This window comes from Sparus aurata, chromosome 11, assembly GCF_900880675.1.
Source record: "Sparus aurata chromosome 11, fSpaAur1.1, whole genome shotgun sequence".
Classification (NCBI taxonomy): Eukaryota; Metazoa; Chordata; class Actinopteri; order Spariformes; family Sparidae; genus Sparus; species Sparus aurata.
This window is the reverse complement of record NC_044197.1, coordinates 32,048,535-32,068,973: the sequence shown is the minus strand read 5'-3', so window position 1 is coordinate 32,068,973 and position 20,439 is coordinate 32,048,535. Positions and strand designations below refer to the sequence as shown.

At 41.0% G+C, this 20,439-nt stretch overlaps 1 protein-coding gene across 1 annotated transcript; it reads left to right on the top strand.

Moving 5' to 3' along the window:
* Window positions 1-1,024: 1,024 nt before the first annotated feature.
* Window positions 1,025-18,511, top strand: rsph4a (radial spoke head component 4A). Its single transcript, XM_030432271.1, has 7 exons — window positions 1,025-1,325; window positions 3,346-3,568; window positions 12,273-12,563; window positions 13,751-14,200; window positions 14,293-14,437; window positions 17,778-17,895; window positions 18,001-18,511. Exons 1-7 carry the CDS (start codon window positions 1,228-1,230, stop codon window positions 18,230-18,232), a joined length of 1,557 nt encoding a protein of 518 aa, XP_030288131.1. The 5' UTR covers window positions 1,025-1,227; the 3' UTR covers window positions 18,233-18,511.
* Window positions 18,512-20,439: the final 1,928 nt, after the last annotated feature.

The window sequence follows — 20,439 nt, the reverse complement described above, 5'->3', positions numbered from 1 at the left end:
TAGTAGTAGTAGTAGTAGTAGTAGTAGTACGGGTATAATTTTGCCCAAAGCAGAGGGGCAAAGACCTACAGTGAGCCATCAGCCCTAAAGGCAAGACTGTTCCAAAGTTTATAGAATTTGGTGGGTTTAATAGGTTCATGGACAGAACGGATAGGAATGCTGATTACGATGAAGATAGCATTTCAGCACCATGGACAGTGCCATGTAACCTACTGATATTTTAGCAATGCAACATGTGATTTCTGTTCTATGTAGCTGTCGTTTGTTTGCACTGAAGCTTCTTGGGAACCATTATTTCATTGCACCATGTCCTGTGCATATGGCTGGAATGACAATAAACCCCTCTTGAATCTTGAATCTTCTGAACCTTGGTCTACGGCTGCGCCATGGATTTTACCTACAACTTATAGATCATTTCTAGATAAAGGAATAAATGTAAAGACCAAACTTGCAGGTCAAGTTTATTGGTTGACTGACTGGTTGGTTGGTTGGTTGATTTGTCAGCAGGATAACACAAAAACATGAGATTTTCACAAAAACTTTGATGGAGAATAGACCACACTGACTTTTTTTGTGGATCTGGATAAAGGGATAGATCCACGAATTTCTTCTCACTTTCTTTTTTTTTGCGAGAGCAGGGCATTTAACCACATTTTCATTAACTTTTCAGTGAATCACACATGGACTTTGATGAAAAAAAAAATCTGGCATAATTAGATGGCTGCTATCCAAGGGTGACTACAGTTTGATGCAGATGTAAGCCTCAACTGAGTGCTATTAATAGTCATCATCATCATCATCATCTTCACAATATTATTATTATTATAATTATTATTATTAATACTACTACTATTATTATTATTATTATTATTATTATTAATAACCATAGCAATAATATTCATAATTATTATTATGTTTATAATTATTAGTGTTGTTATGATTATTATGATTATTATTATTTGTATTATTGTCGATGTCAATAGTAATTTTACTGTCGGGGCCCTAGCAACCATTCTGTTACAGTAACCATAGCAACCAGTGAAGTTTGGCTCGACACTAAGACTGTTTCCGGTGACACTGGTCATACATTTTGAACGCTGGCTAACTCGAAGTTTTAACGTTTTTGGCCTTAGTGTAGCTCCTGCTTTATCTTTGACTCTGCCCGACCGTCAACGAAAGACAAAAATACTACGGAATCATAAAAGAAATATATAAAGCAGAGGAACGATGGAGACTTCGAACGGAATCCAGGACAAAAGTCTTCAGGCTGCATCTTCTTTAAAGGCTTTCCTGTTAAAAAGCAGCACGAAGAGCAACATGAACGTGTGAGTACCTGTGGTGTTAGCTCATGGCCAGTGTTGCCAAGTCCGCTTGTTATTAGCAACTTTAGGCATGTTTTTCTGTTAAGTCGCTTGCAGATATCGTTGGTCGCGGTTGCGGGTTTTTGGGCTTGTAAGTGTACTTGCTCATTTGGGCTTGCTTTGCTCCCTGTATGAACCCCCCCCCTCGATTATCTCCTAGTTCTCCACAAAAAAAGCGGAACCTGAACGAGATAGTTAGTTTGTCCTTTTCCATGATCCGTCAATAACCCCGTTTCCTCGGTTACCGCGCCCGTCTTAGCCGGCACGCCCCCCGGCGTAAAAAAGAGTAAGTAAAAACAGAATGCAATATTTGCAATTCCTTTTCAACTTGTATTCTATTGAATACACTACAAAGACACGATATTTAATGTTAAAACTGATAAACTTTATTGTTTTTGCAAATATTCAGTCATTTTGAATTTGTTGCCTGCAACACATCCCAAAATTGCTGGGACGGTGGCAACAAAAGACTGGGAAAGTTGAGAAATGCTTAAAAAAACACCTGTTTGGTACATTCCACAGGTGAACAGGTTAATTGGAAACAGGTGGGTGCCATGATTGGGTATAGAAAGAGCATCCCCGAAAGGCTCAGTCGTTCACAAGCAAGGATGGGGCGAGGTTCACCACTATATGTATATATTTCAGAAAGTGAAAACCATACATTATATAGATTCAACAGACATAGAGTGAAATATTTCAAGCCGTCATTCCTTGCAATTTTGATGATTATGGCTTACATATAATGAAAACCCAAATTTCAGTGTCTCAGAATATTACATAAGATCAATAAAATTGTAAATCAATGCCGCGTGGCATGGAGGCGATCAGCCTGTGGCACTGCTCAGGTGTAATGGAAGCCCAGGTTGCTTTGATAGCAGCCTTCAGGTCATCTGCATTGTTGGGTCTGGTGTCTCTCATCTTCCTCTTGACAATACCCCAAAGATACTCTGTTTGGTTCAGGTCAGGCGAGTTTGCTGGCCAATCAAGCACAGTAACAACATGGTCACTGAACCAGCTTTTGGTACCTTTGGCAGTGTGGGCAGGTGCCAAGTCCTGCTGGAAAATGAAATCAGCATCTCCATAAAGCTTGTCAGCAGAAGGAAGCATGCTCTCCTGGCAGATGGCTGCATTGACTGTGGACTTCAGAAAACACCAGCAGATGTTGCTCAGTGGTCCAAAGTACTCTTTTTATATGAAAGTAAATATTGCATGTCATTTGGAAACCAAGGTCATGTGAAAGTTGAAATGTTATCTTTCACGTGATGTATGGAGTTTCTAGCTGACAGCCTTACAGACAATCTCCAATGTAAATCAAGTTTTTAACCTTGTAAACCTCCGAATGGTGTTTTTTTAATTTTATGATCAAAATAACCCACCAACGTTATGGCTGAGCATTTCTGCTAAGGCCAGTTTAAAAAAAAAAAAAAAAACCTGATTCAGACAGCCAGAGTTTCATATGTCACAAACCTGAGGAACCAATCATGTCAACTTGCTCAGTGGAGCATTCCATCTCCTTACGATAACAGTGCTGGGAAACAATATGTGTTCAGAAGAAGTCAGGTGTTCAGCTAATTATCTGTGTTTTGCTTTTTGACTTTTCCTACTCAATGAATTGTGTGAGTTTTTTCAGGGGTTGAAGTATTGCCAGGAGAGCAACTTTAATGAGTTATTTAGGTTTTAAAAGTGTGAAAATGTGGGATTTTTTGAAAATTCCACCATTCATTGTGATGGGGAACATTTTAAGGAATCATTGAATGTTGAATAGGTCTGAATATTAATAATGATAGCCAATTCTGAATAGAAGCATAATAGTCCTAATTGAGCTTCCAATATTCACAACCAATAGTAATACAAGATAGAATAATGCTTTGCTACCACTCTTCAAGGATGATGCCTGTGGTCTGTACCATCATTTAACATATTTTATATCCCAATGGACGGACATTCAGGAACATTTGACTGACATTGTTCTGTAATGTTCCAGCTATGAACACCTCACTCGGTTGCTGATGAAGGTGATGGATGAGCAGCCACAGAATGTGGTGGATGTGATTGAGGACATGAGCCTTGATGTGAAGCGGGCTATATTTGAAGGCATGCAGAGCACCCTGCGAGACCTCCCACAGATTACAGCTGCTGTGCTGCTGGCTGAGCAGCAGCACCTGCTGTTTTCTCGGCCAGAAGACGCTGACAGAGAGGAGGAACTGGTACTGCCTACACACACCTACACTGCACATTTGTCTTTATTTGTTGGTAAAAGGGCATATAGGCATTTTGGCTTACATTTTTTTTGTGAATCTCATGAAGCCAGGATACGTATCACTGTTAATTGAACAGCATTTTATTGACTATTTGGGGCCCAGTCTGTCGGGACATGGGCTGAGAACCGGAGGGTGGAAGAATAATTTGCGGAATCAAAACGATGAGCTCTTTGTTTTGATTCCACAATGTTTTGATTCTGTTTTGAGGTGTGTTTCTCTGTTTTTTTCATCATTATAGACATTATACTGTCTATAATGATTCCAGCAACTTAGCCACTGATTTAAGATCAAATTTCTGGACAATTCTTTGTGTGCTTGTGTAAGGAGGGAGAACAAACTGTGGGAAAGGTGCGAGACGGTCCTTGATTTGACATTTTTGATTTTAATTTAAATAATAAAATCTCCATTGTCACAGACTACATTAAGTTTTGCACTGCCACGACCATTCCAGTAAAGACTTTCAAGAAATATCATTCTCAATATATAACTCCAATCCATTGATCACACAACATATCAAGCAAGGCAGAGAACTGAAAGCCTTTCAGCAGCAGGACTGGGTTTCCCTCAAGATAATAAACCGTCAAATGAAGAATGACATTGTCAAGGTGAAACTCAAATACAAATAGAAATTTGAACAGGAATTCAGGACCAGGAACAAGCCTTTGAAAAAGTAAGAACACTCATTGGATATGACCCAAACCCCAAGTTATCTTCTATAACTGACCCTGCCTCAATTGCTGAAGACCTAAACATCTTCTACAAATGATTTGACACCGTAAACTTTAGAAGAATGTAAGGCAGTACTGACAACCACACCCATCCTGGAACCACCACACCCTGCTCAATGTACAGGCCTGCTTCAGTGCCCACCCTATAGAAAACATCCACTTTCATACCAGTACCCAAGAAACCCCACCCCACAGAACCTAATCATTTCCGGCCAGGTGCTCACCTCTCACCTTAATAGTCATGAAATGCCTGGAAAAACTGATTCTCAACACAATCCTGCCAAATGACCACAACTGGATTCCTATCAGTCCGCCTGTAAGGCCAAAAGGGGAACTAAAAACCTGTTAACCATGATAATGTTGCCTCTACACTGTCTCACCTCAAAATGTATTAAAAAGAACACACCTGTGTTAAGGATCTTTTCACCCCTGATTCCAATTTTACTACAGTAAGTGAGCCATGCAATCATTGTGTAAAGACTTTCAAAAACAACATGGCACCAGATAACATTGTAACACTTACAAGGTTGCACTTGCATTTACTAAACAATGGGATCAACAGGCGTACATTAAGCATTGCAATAAAAGTGTTTACAGGACGCATGCTACTGACTGACATGCAGCATGTGTCAGTTACAGTAGACGGGGGGGGGGGGGGGGGAGCAAGGGCAAATAGTCCACTATAATCCAGGCAAAAAATAGAACAAATTGCAAAAGATTTTTTGTCAGCATAGATCATTTCTATGAGGTGTCGAGAACAACATACTAAAAGTCCTGAGAAATCCTAGTTGAGGAAATATGTTTAATTCTCATCAATCCAAGATGTGAAAGGCCAGACAACAATACAACAACAATTTTTGTTTTACAAGTTTCTTGGAAAAAACAATTTTAAATATGCAAATTATCTCAACACTAGGCCTAATTGACTTATGGCCAAGAAGCCATAAAGTCACAAGTAGAAAAAAACAGGGTCCAGATAACTAACACATTCATGTCGATTCAGTAAGTTAACCTATGCATAAACACGATAAATTTGAAGTCACTTGCCACACTTACCTGGGTCACTTGCCACAAAAAGACTTATATTGACCTTAAAAATTGCCTACTGTTGCTTTCTAATTTCTTTTTTTTGCTACCAAGCCTTACCTAATGACATTCCCCCACAGATGACATCAAAAGAAAGTCAGAATAGCTATCTTAGTCATTAGTAATGTGGTGAGATTACATTTTGGGCTGGTAGATTTACAAATGATTGATGTTGTTGGTAAGATTACAGGCAGAAGTAATTCTTACCAACTTATCGATTCACTCTCACACAGGAGACAGATGAAAAACCAGATAGACACACTTTCCAGATATTCCAGCTCTTTAGAATAATTTTGCCAGACACCAAAACTGCTTCTCTTTTTGTAGTTAGGAAGTATTTCAGACCAGGCGGGCCACTATGGAGGACTAAACCTGACATAAGTATAAATAAATGCACAAATGCATAAATAAATAAATGCATGAATAAATATATAAATAAATACAGGAATAAATAAATAAATGCATAAATAAATAAATAAATACAGGAATAAATAAATAAATGCATAAATAAATATATAAATGTATAAATAAACAAATGCATAAATAAATGAATAAATAAATAAATGCTGAAATAAATGTATAAATAAATAAATAAAATAATAAATAATTAAATAAATAAATAAATGCTTTACATTTGTTTCTACATTTCTGTTCACCTACATTTGTTTATTTCTGTATTTCTGTGTCCATATGTTAATGAGGTAGGAGGTCCTAACCTAAGTCAAGAGCATGATTGGTTACAGGAGTGTGCTCGATGAGGGTCTACTACTTCTGCCTTACTAGCGGCGTTGATTCCTGTACAGGAATGTTGCTGGCTACCAGCAAGCCCGCTCACCTAACTGTAAGCTGCAGTTGTTGACATTTGTTAGTCATGTAGCTCTTGGTTAGTAATGAATTTGACTGGCGTTCATTTTAACTTGCGAGGGTCCCAGGTGTGCTGGTGGTGTGGTTTGAGAATCCTGTCTGGAGAGAGAGGGGTCCTCGGCCATGTCCGCTAACCACGAAAAACATTCTGCTCATCGCTCCAAGTCGTGTATCGAGAGGGAGTGCGGTTGTACTGTATAATAGCACTGGTGTGATGCGGCCTCGTGCCGCAGATAATCACACCAGTGCTGTTACACAGTACAACCGCACGACCACAAGTGTGATATTGCTTTTATACAACACTTCTACAAGCACATTTTATTAGTTAACAGTAGTAAACCACAAGAGATTATGATTTGTTTATATAGATAATCATTTATTTGGCTCGGCCAACACAAATAGTTTCCGTAACTGGAAGTGAGACTAGGCTGTTGCCAGGCAACACAAACATTTCCTACAGACTGCTACTGTGTCTGCATATTACCGCTACTTGTATCATTTACATTCATCTGAATGTTTCCATTTATTGTGCAACCACTAAAATAAGAGTCCAGTGACAGTCGCTTTGGTGGCATGATGTGTGTTTCTGATGAATTAACAGCTCGATCAGACAGCATGTTGCTCCATTATTTCCGGCTCTCCATAGATGGTCTCCAGTAACTTTTTTTAGAAAGCATTTAGGAAGCTTTTCCGTCCAAGTTTTTGTTAAGTTATGTATTTTATGTTCAGACTACGACACAGTATCTATGAATCAAAAGCATCTCACCTATGTCCACTCACTGCCATGATCTCCCTCGCCTCGAGTACCGCATCAGACAGTTTCTGTATGGCAGTGGCTCTCAGGCTGTGGTTCGTGTAAGACGTGTGTGTCCCTGCCTCTTTGCACATCCTGGGTAACATCTGTGACAGCTGCTTTACTCCCAGGGGAATGGCGGTATACCAGCAAGCTGTCTGTCGCCACTGATGCCCTCCTCGGCTGTAGATACAGGGCCTTTGCATCAGGCGGAATTTTCTTTAGATATTTTTCGAGCGACGTTACTGGGCAGAGCGCATTTCATCGCTCCTCATGCATAGCGCCCCTCTCGTTTTCTCTGTCTCTACTCATTTCTTCGTTGAACGTCATGGTGAAATATTTTGCTCAATTGTCGTCACATTTAAGGATGAATGAGTCAGGTTTGAGATCCCGATTTTCCCCCTTTGCCCCTGCGTCCAAAGTGCAATGGAATATCATACCAGATCTTGTTCAGTAAGCCTTTCGGATTGTCTGGGCTCAGTGCTGCAGAGTATTTTAAGATGCGCTGGTCTTCAGGTGAGATCGGGGGATGGTGTGTTGTTCTGTCCTTCCCTGCCCTTCTTATCTCTTTGACGACTCCTTTGAACACATTGTTAGCTGGTATAAACTCTGGGTCCTGCATTAAGTTCCATCAACAGCTCACCGGAGGTTTGTTGATGTAACGATTTAATCCAGCCCAAAGACTCAGGAAGCTGCTGATGCTGTACTTGGTATGTAATGGTTACCGGTGTCATGGTAAACCACGGTAAAATTCCCGACGGTGAAGGTTACCTTTTAAGTTTTAATTACCATGGTACCGGATCGATCCATAAAACTACCTAAACACTGTGTTCAGCTCGCTCTGACTAACTGACTGAAAGTTGACCTGGATATTTTTCAGCCAAGTCTGAAGGCAGTTCAGAGCCTAGGTTGTCTGCTTTACAGTGTTGGCTTCATTTTTGCTCTTCTCTAATTTGTCGAGGTCACCTGATGTCATATCAACACACCTGGTTGGGCTGATGTTTCCTGGCTTCTCTCCTTCCCTTCATCCTCCTCTGAGTCTGACCGTTCGTAATTTAAATTAAATGTAATTTGTGGAAATATGTCCATCTTTGCAGTGCATAGTTTGCCACAATCCAAGACAAGTTGGCAACTGATGTAACGTTAATTAATGGTAATTAGAGCGCCTGCGCAGCGGAGTGATATGTCTGTAAAAAGACCCAGTGCAGTTATACTCTATATCAGAACTCATGGAATGTCTCTTGTCCAATCAAATTATGTGGTTGGAACTAACTGTTGTAGCTTGTATTACACCAGGAATGCAACAAAACAAACCTGTTCCAAAGATCCAAGTGACTGCTGTATATTGCTGTGGTTGGTAGCATAAACATTCAGTACTTTAAGATTCCTCCTATAAGTGAACCTATTGTGTATCAGCCACTGGCTCTGTTGCCAGCAGATAACAAAACATCACAGCTGGATGTTTTGCAGAAGACATCCCTACTCCTTCACTCTCAAAGGCCATCATGGTCTGGTATGATGCCAATGCTGCATCTAGGTGAACACCCTGTAGGGGCTTCAGTAACATTCCTTCCAATGATTGCTCTCGATCCCAGTGATGAATCCTGCATATACACAACATTGAGGTTTGTGGCAACTCAAGCTCTGCAGTTTGATGTGACCCCTGTTCTGACGTTCGACCAACCCCTTTTCTGGAAAGCCTTGCCCATTATCCAGTCTCAGCCAAGCAACGATGAACTCAAGCGAATAGTCCTCAGGCTTGGGGGATTTCACATGCAAATGAGCTTCTTGGGTAGCATTGGACATTTAATAGCAGGGTCTAGACTGGAGGAGCTACTAGGGGTGGTATATGCTGGAAATACAGTGTGCCACATGATGTCTGGCAAGGCTGTGTCCAGGGCAGTTCATGGTCACATGCTAGTGGATGCCGCACTTAACACCACATTGCTGGCTGATGCTTACAATTTGCCACTACCAACCAAAGACACATTAGAACAATCTCCAGTTGAGATGACGCCTGCTGCTGATACTGAGCCCGATGAGGAAGTTCCCGATACCCAAGAAACAGTCACAACTGACTTGAGTATTGCAAGTGAGCTTTATGACCAAGTCATGCCCTTTAATATGCTGATGGAAGAACTTTGTTCTGCTGAGGTTTTGGAAAGAATCCAGAGTGCACTCAACAACAAGAAGGAAAAAATGCATATGAGGACAGTACAGCTTTGGCTGCAGTACATGGGCATGATTGATATTCTGAGAAACTTCTTCAAAGCTGAGAGGACAGGCAACTGGAGATTGCACCTTCAGTGTGTTCATGATATGCTGCCTTACTTTGCCGCTTCTGGTAACAGGCTATATGCAAAGTCAGCCTTTGTATACCTGCAAATGATGACAGCCCTACCTGAAACACATCCAAATGTCCACAATAAATCTTAGGAGGGATTTCACGTAGTGAGGCAGAGCAACAGGTATTGGGCTGGACTGTCCACTGATCTCATTATTGAGCAGGTGCTCATGAGAAGTGTAAAAACACATGAAGGCTTAAAAAGAGGAAAAGGATTTACAGAGACTCAACGCTTGGTGTGGGTCTTCTCAATGCCAGCATGCGCAAACATCAACAATGCAATGCAGTCCTTCACGGGTGTCTCATATGAGACCAGCGACCAACATAAAGACCTGCCCAGCCCAGCTCGGAGTCAATGTTGAGAAATCAAGGGAAATTGGGTGCAAGATTTTGGAGTCTATGGTAGGGAAGCCAGTGGAGGAATTCACCTTCAGGAAAGCCAACCAAGCAGTGACACTTGAATCGAGATCAACTGTCAAAATCAAAGGAGTGACAGTGGTAGTGGATCCACAGCTGTTATTCCAGTGGCTTGTAGCAGTAAGAGACCGTTGCGAAGATTTGCCATCACTGTTCAAGTATGAACTCTGCAGTCACCCGCCTGCTTTGTTTGAATCATCCTACCTCCCCCTACAGGCAAACAAGGCAATTCTTGCCAATGCCCTCTGGAAATCTATTGAGCAGCAGCAAAGACAACCCAGCAGTGATGTCCAGCATGTCCTTGACGGGGGTGCATTACTACATTGTCTACCATGGCCACAAGGGTCCACTTATGACAGTGTGTGTGAAATGTATGTCAGATATGTCACACAGAAATATGGTATGGCTACTGACAAAGTCTTTGATGGCTACAAAGAAAAACCAACAATAAAAGACGCCATTCAACTGCGTCGAACAGGTGTTACTACCGGTGTGACTTTACACTTCTCTGGTGACATGATCATCCAATCCAAAAAGGACCAGCTCCTTAACAATAAGGAAAACAGACAACGGTTCTTGGTTTATCTCAGTAATAAACTTGAGAGAGCTGGGTGTATCACAGACCATGCAAAGCACGATGCAGATGTGCTCATTGTCTAAACTGCCATTGCCTCTGCCAGAACAAAAGACAGTCTTAGTAGGTGATGACACAGACTTGTTAGTACTCTTGTTGCATCATGCTGATCTGAGTGTACAGGAGCTGTTTCTGGCACCAGAACCAAAGAAAGCAACAAAAACGATATGGATATGGTGCATAAAGCAGATGAAGGAGTTACTGGGTCCCAAGGTGTGTGACAATCTCCTCCTTATCCATGCCATTTTAGGCTGTGATTCTACGTCTCATCTATTTGGCATAGGAAAGGGAATGGCACTGAAAAAAGTAAAGAATGACACTAGCTCTCTCGAACAAGCTAAGGTGTTCAGCCAGTCACAGGAAAATGTGGGAAAAGGCATCATCATTGCAGCAGGTGAAAAGATCTAGTATCACTGTATGGGGTGAAAAACATGAATCACTGGATATGCTGAGATACAGGCGATTCTGTGATAAAGTATCTCAGAACTCATCTCCAATGGAACCTCAAACTTTCCCTCCAACGTCAACAGCTGCAAAGTTCCATAGTCTTCGGGTCTTTTACCAAATGATGGAGTGGAAAGGGGGAAGTGAATGTATGGACCCAAAAAACTGGGGGTGGCATGTTTTGCATGGGAGATTTATGCCAATAATGACCGATCAGCCTGTGGCACCACCAGAAATACTAGATGTAGTCCGCTGTAGTTGCAAGAAAGACTGCAGTACAACAAGATGCACATGCAAAAACATGGACTCCCTTGCACTGCCATTTGCGGAGAATGTAGTGTTACTAGCTGCACAAACTCACAGTTGTGTGATTTATCAGATGAATATGACCTAGAGGGGAAGAACTAAGCAAAGAACAAACCAGGAACTGATATAGGGGGTGCCAGAACCAAGAGCCACAGAAAAGGGGTTGAGGGTCCAGGTCAGATAAAGAAAAAAAAAAAAACATAAAAAAAATAATAAAACAAAATAAAAAACACCAAAAAAAACCCCTTCCCTGTTGTTGCTACCTTGTCATGGTGTGGAGGCTTGTGTTCCTCCATGACCCTCTGAAGACTGTACCGGCAGGGGTTATATTCCTGGCAGGTACTACCAAGCCAGGCAGTTTTCAGGTTAGAGGCCAGTCTAAAAGCAGCATTGCCATCACCCATTTGCAGATGATCAGATGAAGACTGGGCCGATGTATTTGTCATATATGAATGGTGTTTCTGCCTGCAAATTAGGACATATTCAATAAGTGTGGAGGTCATGTGCATATTCAAATTCATTCCAAAAGAACCTTGTAATACAAAAAAAGTTACTTTTGGGTGTATTTTGGGCACATTCGATTAGTGTAGAGCTCGTTTGCATATTGAAATTCATTTTCAAAGAAACTATTAATACAAAAAGTTATACTTTTCATGGGTACTTTCATTGTGTAAAGTTTCATTTTGATAGGAGTAAAGGAAAAAAATAGCCCCACTGGGGTGTATTGTTGCCTGGCACACACCTCGGATTGATGAGAATTTAACTTATTTCCTCAACTAGGATTTCTTAGGACTTTTAGTATGTTGTTCTGGAATCCTCATAGAAATGATCTAAGCTGCAAAAAAATATTTTACAGTTAGTCTGTCGTAAAACGCTACTTTGCCTGGTTCTCTCAAACTGATTAAAAAAATGGTAAAAAATGATAAAATGGGTCACCAAATATACAGTTCATAGGCGATCATGAACACATTTATGGGTGGGAAACACTGGAGTTTAATATGCATAATGTAACACTATTTATTGGTCTTCATCAGGTGGAAACATCTCTTCCTAATGTGAGTGAGACTGGCTTTTACCTGGAGCAGGCTGGCGTGGGTCTGGGCAGAGAGGAGATGCAGAGAGTCTTCCTTGCACTAAAGCAGCTCGTTGAGTCACAGGCACTGATGCGCTGCCGCCTTTGGGGGAAGATTCTGGGAATAGAGACAAGCTACATCATTGCTGAAGCTGAGTACAGAGAGGGAGAGGAAGATGAAGAGCAGAGCACTGATGAGGAAGCAGCTGATGAAGAGGGGAGAAAGGCTGAGACTCATCTGACTGAGAATGAGGTGAGGAGGTGGAAATTGTTCAGTGTACAGAATCTTTATTTACCCTAACTGCAGAGAGAGGCCCTTAATCAGATGTTCCTCTTTGTATATTTGATCATATTTAAGAAGAACTGAAGCCTCCTTGTTTCTATTAGCTGTAATTTCCACTGTATTATTCAGTCAGAGAAACAAGCCCCCTGCAGATTATTTCCATTTGCACCTGCTTTGCTGTTTTTTTGTATAACTGTTGGCTGTAAATCTGTTGAACATGAAGCCTGAAGCAATCAACTCTAGTTGAATGCATTTATTGTAAGTCACTTTGTACAAAACTCAACAACTCAACGCCTATTTTTCATAAATTGAAGATTTAAGACATTTTATCACCCAAAAAATATTTCTCTCAGTTTTTGATCACAGCCAAGATAATCCTTCCACTTGACAGCTGTGGCACACCAAGATGCTGATTAAGCAGCATGATGAATTTGCAGGTGTGCTTTATACTGGTAACAATGAAGACCACTCTCAAATGTGCAGGTTTTTCACACAGCCACATTTTTCAGATTTTTCAGAAGTTTTGATGGAGCATGCAGTTGACATGCTGACTGCAGGAATATTCACCGGAGCTGTTGCCTGTTAACTAATGTTCTTTTCACTACCATAAGTAGTCTACCGTGTGGTTTCCAGGAATTTGGCAGTATATCCAACAAGCCTCACAACCAGACCACCTATCTGAATATCACATGAAGCTAAATCACTCACTCATCTCATCTTCAGTTGTAACTTCACTGCCAAATTTTGGACAGATGTTTGGACAACAAGTTTAGACTCTCTGTTATATTTAGAGTTGTAGGGTACAGCTTTTGCACACCCTAGGTGCGTAGAAGATGCACGAAGGCGCTTGTAATTAATTTTTTTGTATTTTATTGATATCTTTTCTATTTGCACCTTCCATTTACAATGTTCAACACAAATTTGTTGAATTTGATATATATGTATGCATATGTGTATATATATATGTACATATACATATACATATATATACATATACAGTTATATGTACATATATAAATGTACACACACACTGTATATACACATATTATTTTAATTAAGTCTTTTGAAAATGTAAAAAAAAGACAAACCTGTCACTGGTATCTGTTAAAGGTAAAGAAGGGAAATTAATTGGTCTTGTCCTGTTGCTTTATTTTCAGACAGATCCACTTCCTCAGTCAACTTACAAACCACCACCAGTGGTGCCAAAGGAGGCCAGAGGAACAGGTGCTAACAAGTTTGTTTACTATGTGTGCCAAGACCCTGGTCTTCCTTGGGTGAAGCTCCCATCAGTCACTCCGGCACAGATCACTGTTGCTCGCCAAATCCGTAAATTCTTCACGGGCAGGCTGGATAGCCCAGTTGTGAGCTACCCACCTTTTCCTGGGAATGAAGCCAACTATCTGAGAGCACAGATTGCTCGGATCTCTGCCGGCACCCAGGTCAGCCCCCAGGGCTTTTTCCAGGCTGGGGAAGAGGAAGGTGAGGAAGAAGACGAGGCACCGAGGGACAGCTACGAAGTGAATACTGATTTTGAGGGCAGACCAGTTGCTGAGATGGTGGAGTCTTTATCCTTCTGGGTGCATCATGTTCAGCACATCCTTAAGCAGGTCTGCAAGTCTGATCAAAGCAGGTGCACTGACCATTTTTTGAGATCATTTGTACATGTGCTTATTTCATGTGTGCATATGCACTTTTTTAGGGCCGTTGTACTTGGGTGAACCTGGCTGTGAGACCAGGAGAAGACTCCAATGAAGAAGGAGAAGTTGAGGAAAAGGAAGAGGAGCCTGATGAGCCAGAGCCAGAAGTTGGACCCCCTCTGCTCACACCCCTTTCCCAAGATGCAGGTCAGACTTTGCCTTTCCTGTCAGTGTCCACTGACTGTCCTGCAGCCAAAATCCAGATAACAGAAGTGAGGAGGGGAAAGAAAGTTGGAACCCTCATTGAGAATTTAGAATGAAACAGCAAAGATAAGTCAGTTAAGTTGCTTTCAGGTCGCTCTTTCCTCGCCCATCAATATCAAAAGTGTTGCTGCCCTGTCAAAATAAGGGCCTTTGGTCCTATTGTTTCAGCAATATTAAATAATAGAGTACGTTTTCATTAATCTAATAAATGTGGTGTATTTGCTCAACCGGAATAATGAAAATTTGAAGGTTTTTTGATATAAATAGAAACAAAAACAAAAAGTGATCTCAAATTCAAGCTGATAAATGGGTGCTGTGTGTTAATGCTAAACCTGAGCCACCTGTGCTCTCACCCATTACTCTTATATGGACTACAGAATTCATGAAAAATCAGAATTGGAAACTGTAGTGGAAATTCTCCTTTGTGAGGCAGAATTGCTAAGTCGCCGAAGAATTTTAGATTCAGCATGATGAATCTGATCTCTTTAATACATGCTGCATGGAGAGAAGTTTCAGAATGTTCTCTCCAGTCCTCAAAATGTTACTGACTTAAATACAGAACAGAGAGGGGATTAATTACAAAAGACATCAATCATTTCTTCCTAAAACAATGACGCCCTTAGGTTTGGGTTGATCATGCCTTTCCCAGGACAGTGACACTTTGAATTTTATTAGGACAGTAAATGTCATCTTATTCACCTTCGTGTAAACACCTTAGGCAGAGAGTATTGCCCCTTATGTGACTTTCTGCCACTGCCACTAAAAGGCGATTCTCTCCTCCTCCTCTCACATCCTGATCCTGTTATGTTCTTTACAGCACATTGATTACTGAATGGAAAACTACGCAATTTCTCAGAGAAACATCTTGAAAAAAATGTGTCCCCCAAAACTTTTTTTGTATGCTAATCTTATATATCCAAAATATGCTGTTTTAGTAATTGTCATATTGTATTTTCATAACATTTTAGAAGATTTTTCTTTTTCCAAAATTTGGTAAATCATGAGTATAATTTATTGATTATATTATATTTATATATTGATTCAGTATATTTTGAAACCACCTCTTCTTTTTAAACAGCATAAAATTGTTCATACTGATTTAAAAATTAAGGATTCATTAGATTTATTGTAAATTAAATCAAACACTATCATAACTACATCTAACGCTAGAATTGTAGACTGCACCTTAAGCAATATTTGCTGATAGCTCATGTTAATCTCTCCATGTAAACTAATAAAGTCATGAAAGGTCACTTAAAATCACTTGACAAAATAAACAAGTGATGGGCCCTATCTACTCACCATGTGGCTATGAGAGGTCAGGCATACCTCCTGATCCAAAATGCAGTGTAGGTGTGGCTTAATTCAGTCTCAGCCCATAGACTGAAACCTACACTGATTTGGTAGTGACATGGAAATGTGGTACAACTTTTTTTTACATTGTTTCCTGATTTAAAAATAACATTTAAAATAAATATAATTTTTTCAAAACTTTCAAAGAAACCAAAAAGGTAAAAGGGGTAAAAACAAAGAAAGGAGACTAGACCCAGGCTTCATGTTAGAACTCCATATTGAAATATAAAAAACCTGTAACACTATTTGAATAGCTAAAGGGGCAATACATATAAACTTTACACTACACCCTATTAAGATGAATTTGGTTTCTATAAGGTCATGTTGTTCATCTCACTGTTCATCAGTATGTTCTCTGCTGGTGATGGTCTGTAATTTAGAGAACTCAGATACTATCAAGTAGCCCCTGCTTTCCTACATAAGTTCTCTGTTAACCATGCTCAGTTCTCACATGTTGGGCACATGGCAAGTTAAACAACCCAGACACATCCAACCAATGTCAGAGAACTAATGGCAACAAAGGTGGACTCTTCTGTCGCTTCACGGCGCTTGTGTCATCGCCAAAAAGCTACATTCAGACAAAGACAACAGCTGGCAGGACTGCATGAGAAGAACAACTTGTCTGTATTAGCCATACAAAACAAGAAACCAGAAGCCTCAGAACTGTAGATATTAGGGCTGTCAAAGTGAACGCGTTAATAACTCGTTAACGCAACATCCTCTTAACGCCGTAAAATTTTTTCACGCATGATTAACGCTCGGTATTTAAAAAAAAATTAACGAGCATTGTTTGATTTACAGCCGTCAGATTCACCTGTAGTCTTGATCCAGAGGGTGGCAGAAGAATAAGAAAGGGAATCAGAAGAAGAAGCAGGGCTGGCGTTCAGGAAAGACACGGTGGACTGAAAAGCGAAAGTGAATGTAAATTGAGAAAGGACTTATGAACCGCAAATTCACTTTCAAAACACTGCCAGATGGTTCAGGTTATAGTACAAAAGTTATCTGCACGTACTGTCGACATAAAATGAGTTACCATTGAAGTACGTCAAGTCTCAGATATCATTTGCAAGCCAAACACACGGCAGATGCAGAGAGCCCACCGCCCCCCTCGTCAAAAGCTGACATCACCATGTTTTGATCCCATTTAGGGTGAGGGGATATTTTTTGAGCCTTTTATTTTCCTGCATGATCTGAAGCATTGAATAAACATTTTCATAAAGAAAGCATATTTGCCCTTTCTTTTGTTGTTAAAAGTATTAAGAACATGAACAAAATACATAAAGGTACATTTAGAACAGAAAAAAAAATTGCGATTAATTTGCGATTAATCGCAAGTTAACTATGGACAAAATGCAATTAATCGCGATTACAAAAATTAATCGTTTGACAGCCCTAGTAGATGTACAAACTGTTGTTATGATAAAGCAGTGGGTTTTTTTACACCACTCTAGCTGCTTCTAATCAAGAAAATGTTTGAATAAAAATTGCAAGTGGATCTGGTAGAGAGGATGAGGCAAAAAATAGGAAGAAACTGCTCTAAATGGCATGACATTATGGATACTGCAGCAACAGGCTCAGGGGGCTTTCCGTTTCTCTGTTCATGTTCATGATTTTTTTCAGTCAGAGTGATTTCCCTCATATACGGGCTCCACTGCCAATTATACATGTCAGTCAACAGAAAAAGCCACCAACTGGTGCCAACTGTGTGGGACACTGAACTAGGACCATAAACGCTCCCTGATCGTGCCACCTGTCAGCCTGGTGCGTCAGGGTCTTTAAAAAAAGGTCAACCATCATCAGCTCAGACCACAGTGGCAAATAGCTGTGTATTATGCAGAATTCCACAGTATATTGTTGAAACTGTTTATGAAAAAAATAGCATGCACAGTATTTTATTTTGGTTGATGAACCTATGACTTCTGTCTTTCAGATATGTTCAGCACCCCTCCCTGGAGCTCTAAGATGTCCTCCACTCTCACCTCTCAGCATGCAGTAGCTGTGCTGCGCTCTAACCTCTGGCCTGGGGCATATGCATATGCTTGTGGAAAGTAAGTGAAATGATCACAGTAATCTGACATCCTGTGTTTGATTGATTTCTTACACTGAATGAATGTTGCAATTTATACACAACCATGTGCTATCCCTTCTTTTAGAAAGTTTGAGAACATATATATTGGATGGGGTCTGAAGTATGCAGGGGAAGGGTACAGCCCACCTGTCCCCTCGCTGCCACAGAAAGAATATCCCAGTGGACCAGAAATCACAGAGGCCCTGGACCCATCACTGGAGGAGGAGCAGGCGCTGAAAGACTCTTTGGAGGAGCAGCAAGCTGCGCAAGAGGAGATGGAGGACACAGAAGAAGGGGAGGAAGAAGATGATGACTGAGGAAAAAGTTAACACATTTTATATTTTTTTTCCTCCCAAGTATTTATCTGTGAGTCAGTGGACAAATAAATCAGTTCTCTTGTTGTTTGATATTGTACATTTAGTATTGGTCAATGTCTATGGAGGGCAGAAGAGTATGAGGCTAAATTTAAAGTGGCAATTTAAGTCAAGTCAGTTTTATTTATATAGCCCACTGTCAATCACTCTAAACTCTGTATATTTACTCAAGAACTGTACAATTTTGAATTGCTTGTATTAAAGAATTTCCATTCCCTAATACTACAAGGTTCTTTAATTCACCATTTTACAACATCAAGGTTGCAAAGAGTCCCCAAATGCTACATCACAGAAAAATTACCTATTTTATGCGTGGAGTGGAGTGTGGAGAAGCTACTTCTGTATCTTTTGCCACATAGTAGCAGGGTGAACAGACTGTGGCTGGGGTGGGTGTTGACTTTTAGTATCCTACATGGGTACAAGTGATGTTCCGGGTGGTATAAATTACCTGCTGTAGTCTTCCTGTCCTGGATGTGATGAACCATGGCAGTTTTTGATGTTTCCAGTCAGGATGCTTTCTATTGCACCTCTGTAAAAGTTGACAAAATCTTGCTTCAGAATTTAGCCTCCCTAAGTTTCTGTAGAAGCCAGAGCTTTTCTAGACAGGGGTGTATGGTCTTTTTTATTTGAAGTGATCAATCAACTCCTTGGTTTTCAAGGAGACACCCAAAATTGCTAACCCGTAACCTGGCGTGGATGTCCCGGACCAGATGGCGAGGGCGTACTCCGTCAAAGAAAGATGGCCAGTGGCAGTCTTCAATAACATCCTCGACCTGGCTGTGTTCAATGCCCGCATCTTATTCAAGAAGTGCACCAGCAGCAGGAGAGCCCAGAGGAAAGTCCTGCAGCAGCTGGCAGAGGAGCTGAGGGCAGAACACATGGAGGGGAAAGGTGCCTCTGCAATCGGTACAAGGTGGGCAGCAGCGGAAGCAAAAACCGCAGCAGCAGACACAGAACTGGAGGCAGTGCCGGTCTGAAAGAGCTGCAAACGGAACAAAACGTCACAAGCCCATGTGTGGTAACTGTGCAAGGAGGGCAGAGGTAATCTGCGGAGATCGCAACAGCCCTTTTTTCGTTTAGATCAGCTTGTTTCCAGCTTTTCCGATTATTATTTTTTATTATATATTATTAAGTGTTAAAATAAAATGTTTCATAGTCAAATAAGTTACTTTTAATTGTGAGTTTTCTCTTTTAAAATCTTGTATAAATATATGCAATAATTATGGTGTACTATGTGTGATGATATGAATATTAATGAAATAATTAAACTTGTTAAAATGTACATTTTTTCATTTTTTAATTATTTTTTTTAAATATCGTGACACAATGAATTCATTCATCACTCAATTAGGTATTTACATGAGAGATAAAGTTTAAATCTAGCGGTCACAATGACTGTTTACAGCCGTTCTAGTAGTTTTAGAATTCTTCCCTCTCCCCGGACACTTCCTCCAGCTCTTCCGGGAGGTTCCCAAGGTGTTCCCAGGCCAGCAGAGAGACGTAGTCACTCAACCGTGTCCTGGGTCTTCCTCGGGGTCTCCCCCTGGCGGGACGTGCCAGGAACACATGCTGAGGGAGTCGTCCTGGGGGCATCTGAAACAGATGCCTGAGCCACCTCAGCTGTCTCCTTTCAACTTGGAGGAGCAGCGGCTCTCACTGAGCTCCTCCCGGGTGACAGAGCTCCTCACCCTATCACCAACACCTTTATCAAGCAGTAGACAGAGAGGTAATACAGGAGAGAGAGGGGGATGTGACATGCAGCAAAGGACCTCTGGCTGGAATCAAACCAGGGTTGGCTGCGTATATGGCATGCGCTTTAACCACTGCGCACTCCTTACCCTATCCATAAGGGAGCGCCCCACCACCCTCCAGAGGAAACTTATTTCGGCTGCTTGTATCCAGGATTTTATTCTTTTGGTCATGACCCAAAGTTCATAGCCATAGGTGAGGGTAGGAACATAGATTGACTATTAAATCAAGAGCTTTGCCTTTCGGCTCTGCTCTCTCTTCACCATGACAGACCGATACTGCGTTATTACTGCGGCCGCTGCACCGATCCGCCTGACAAGCTGCTTCACACTCGGCTACAAACCGCCCCAGGACATGCTGGAGGTCCTGGCTCAAAGAAGCCAACAAGACCACATCATCTG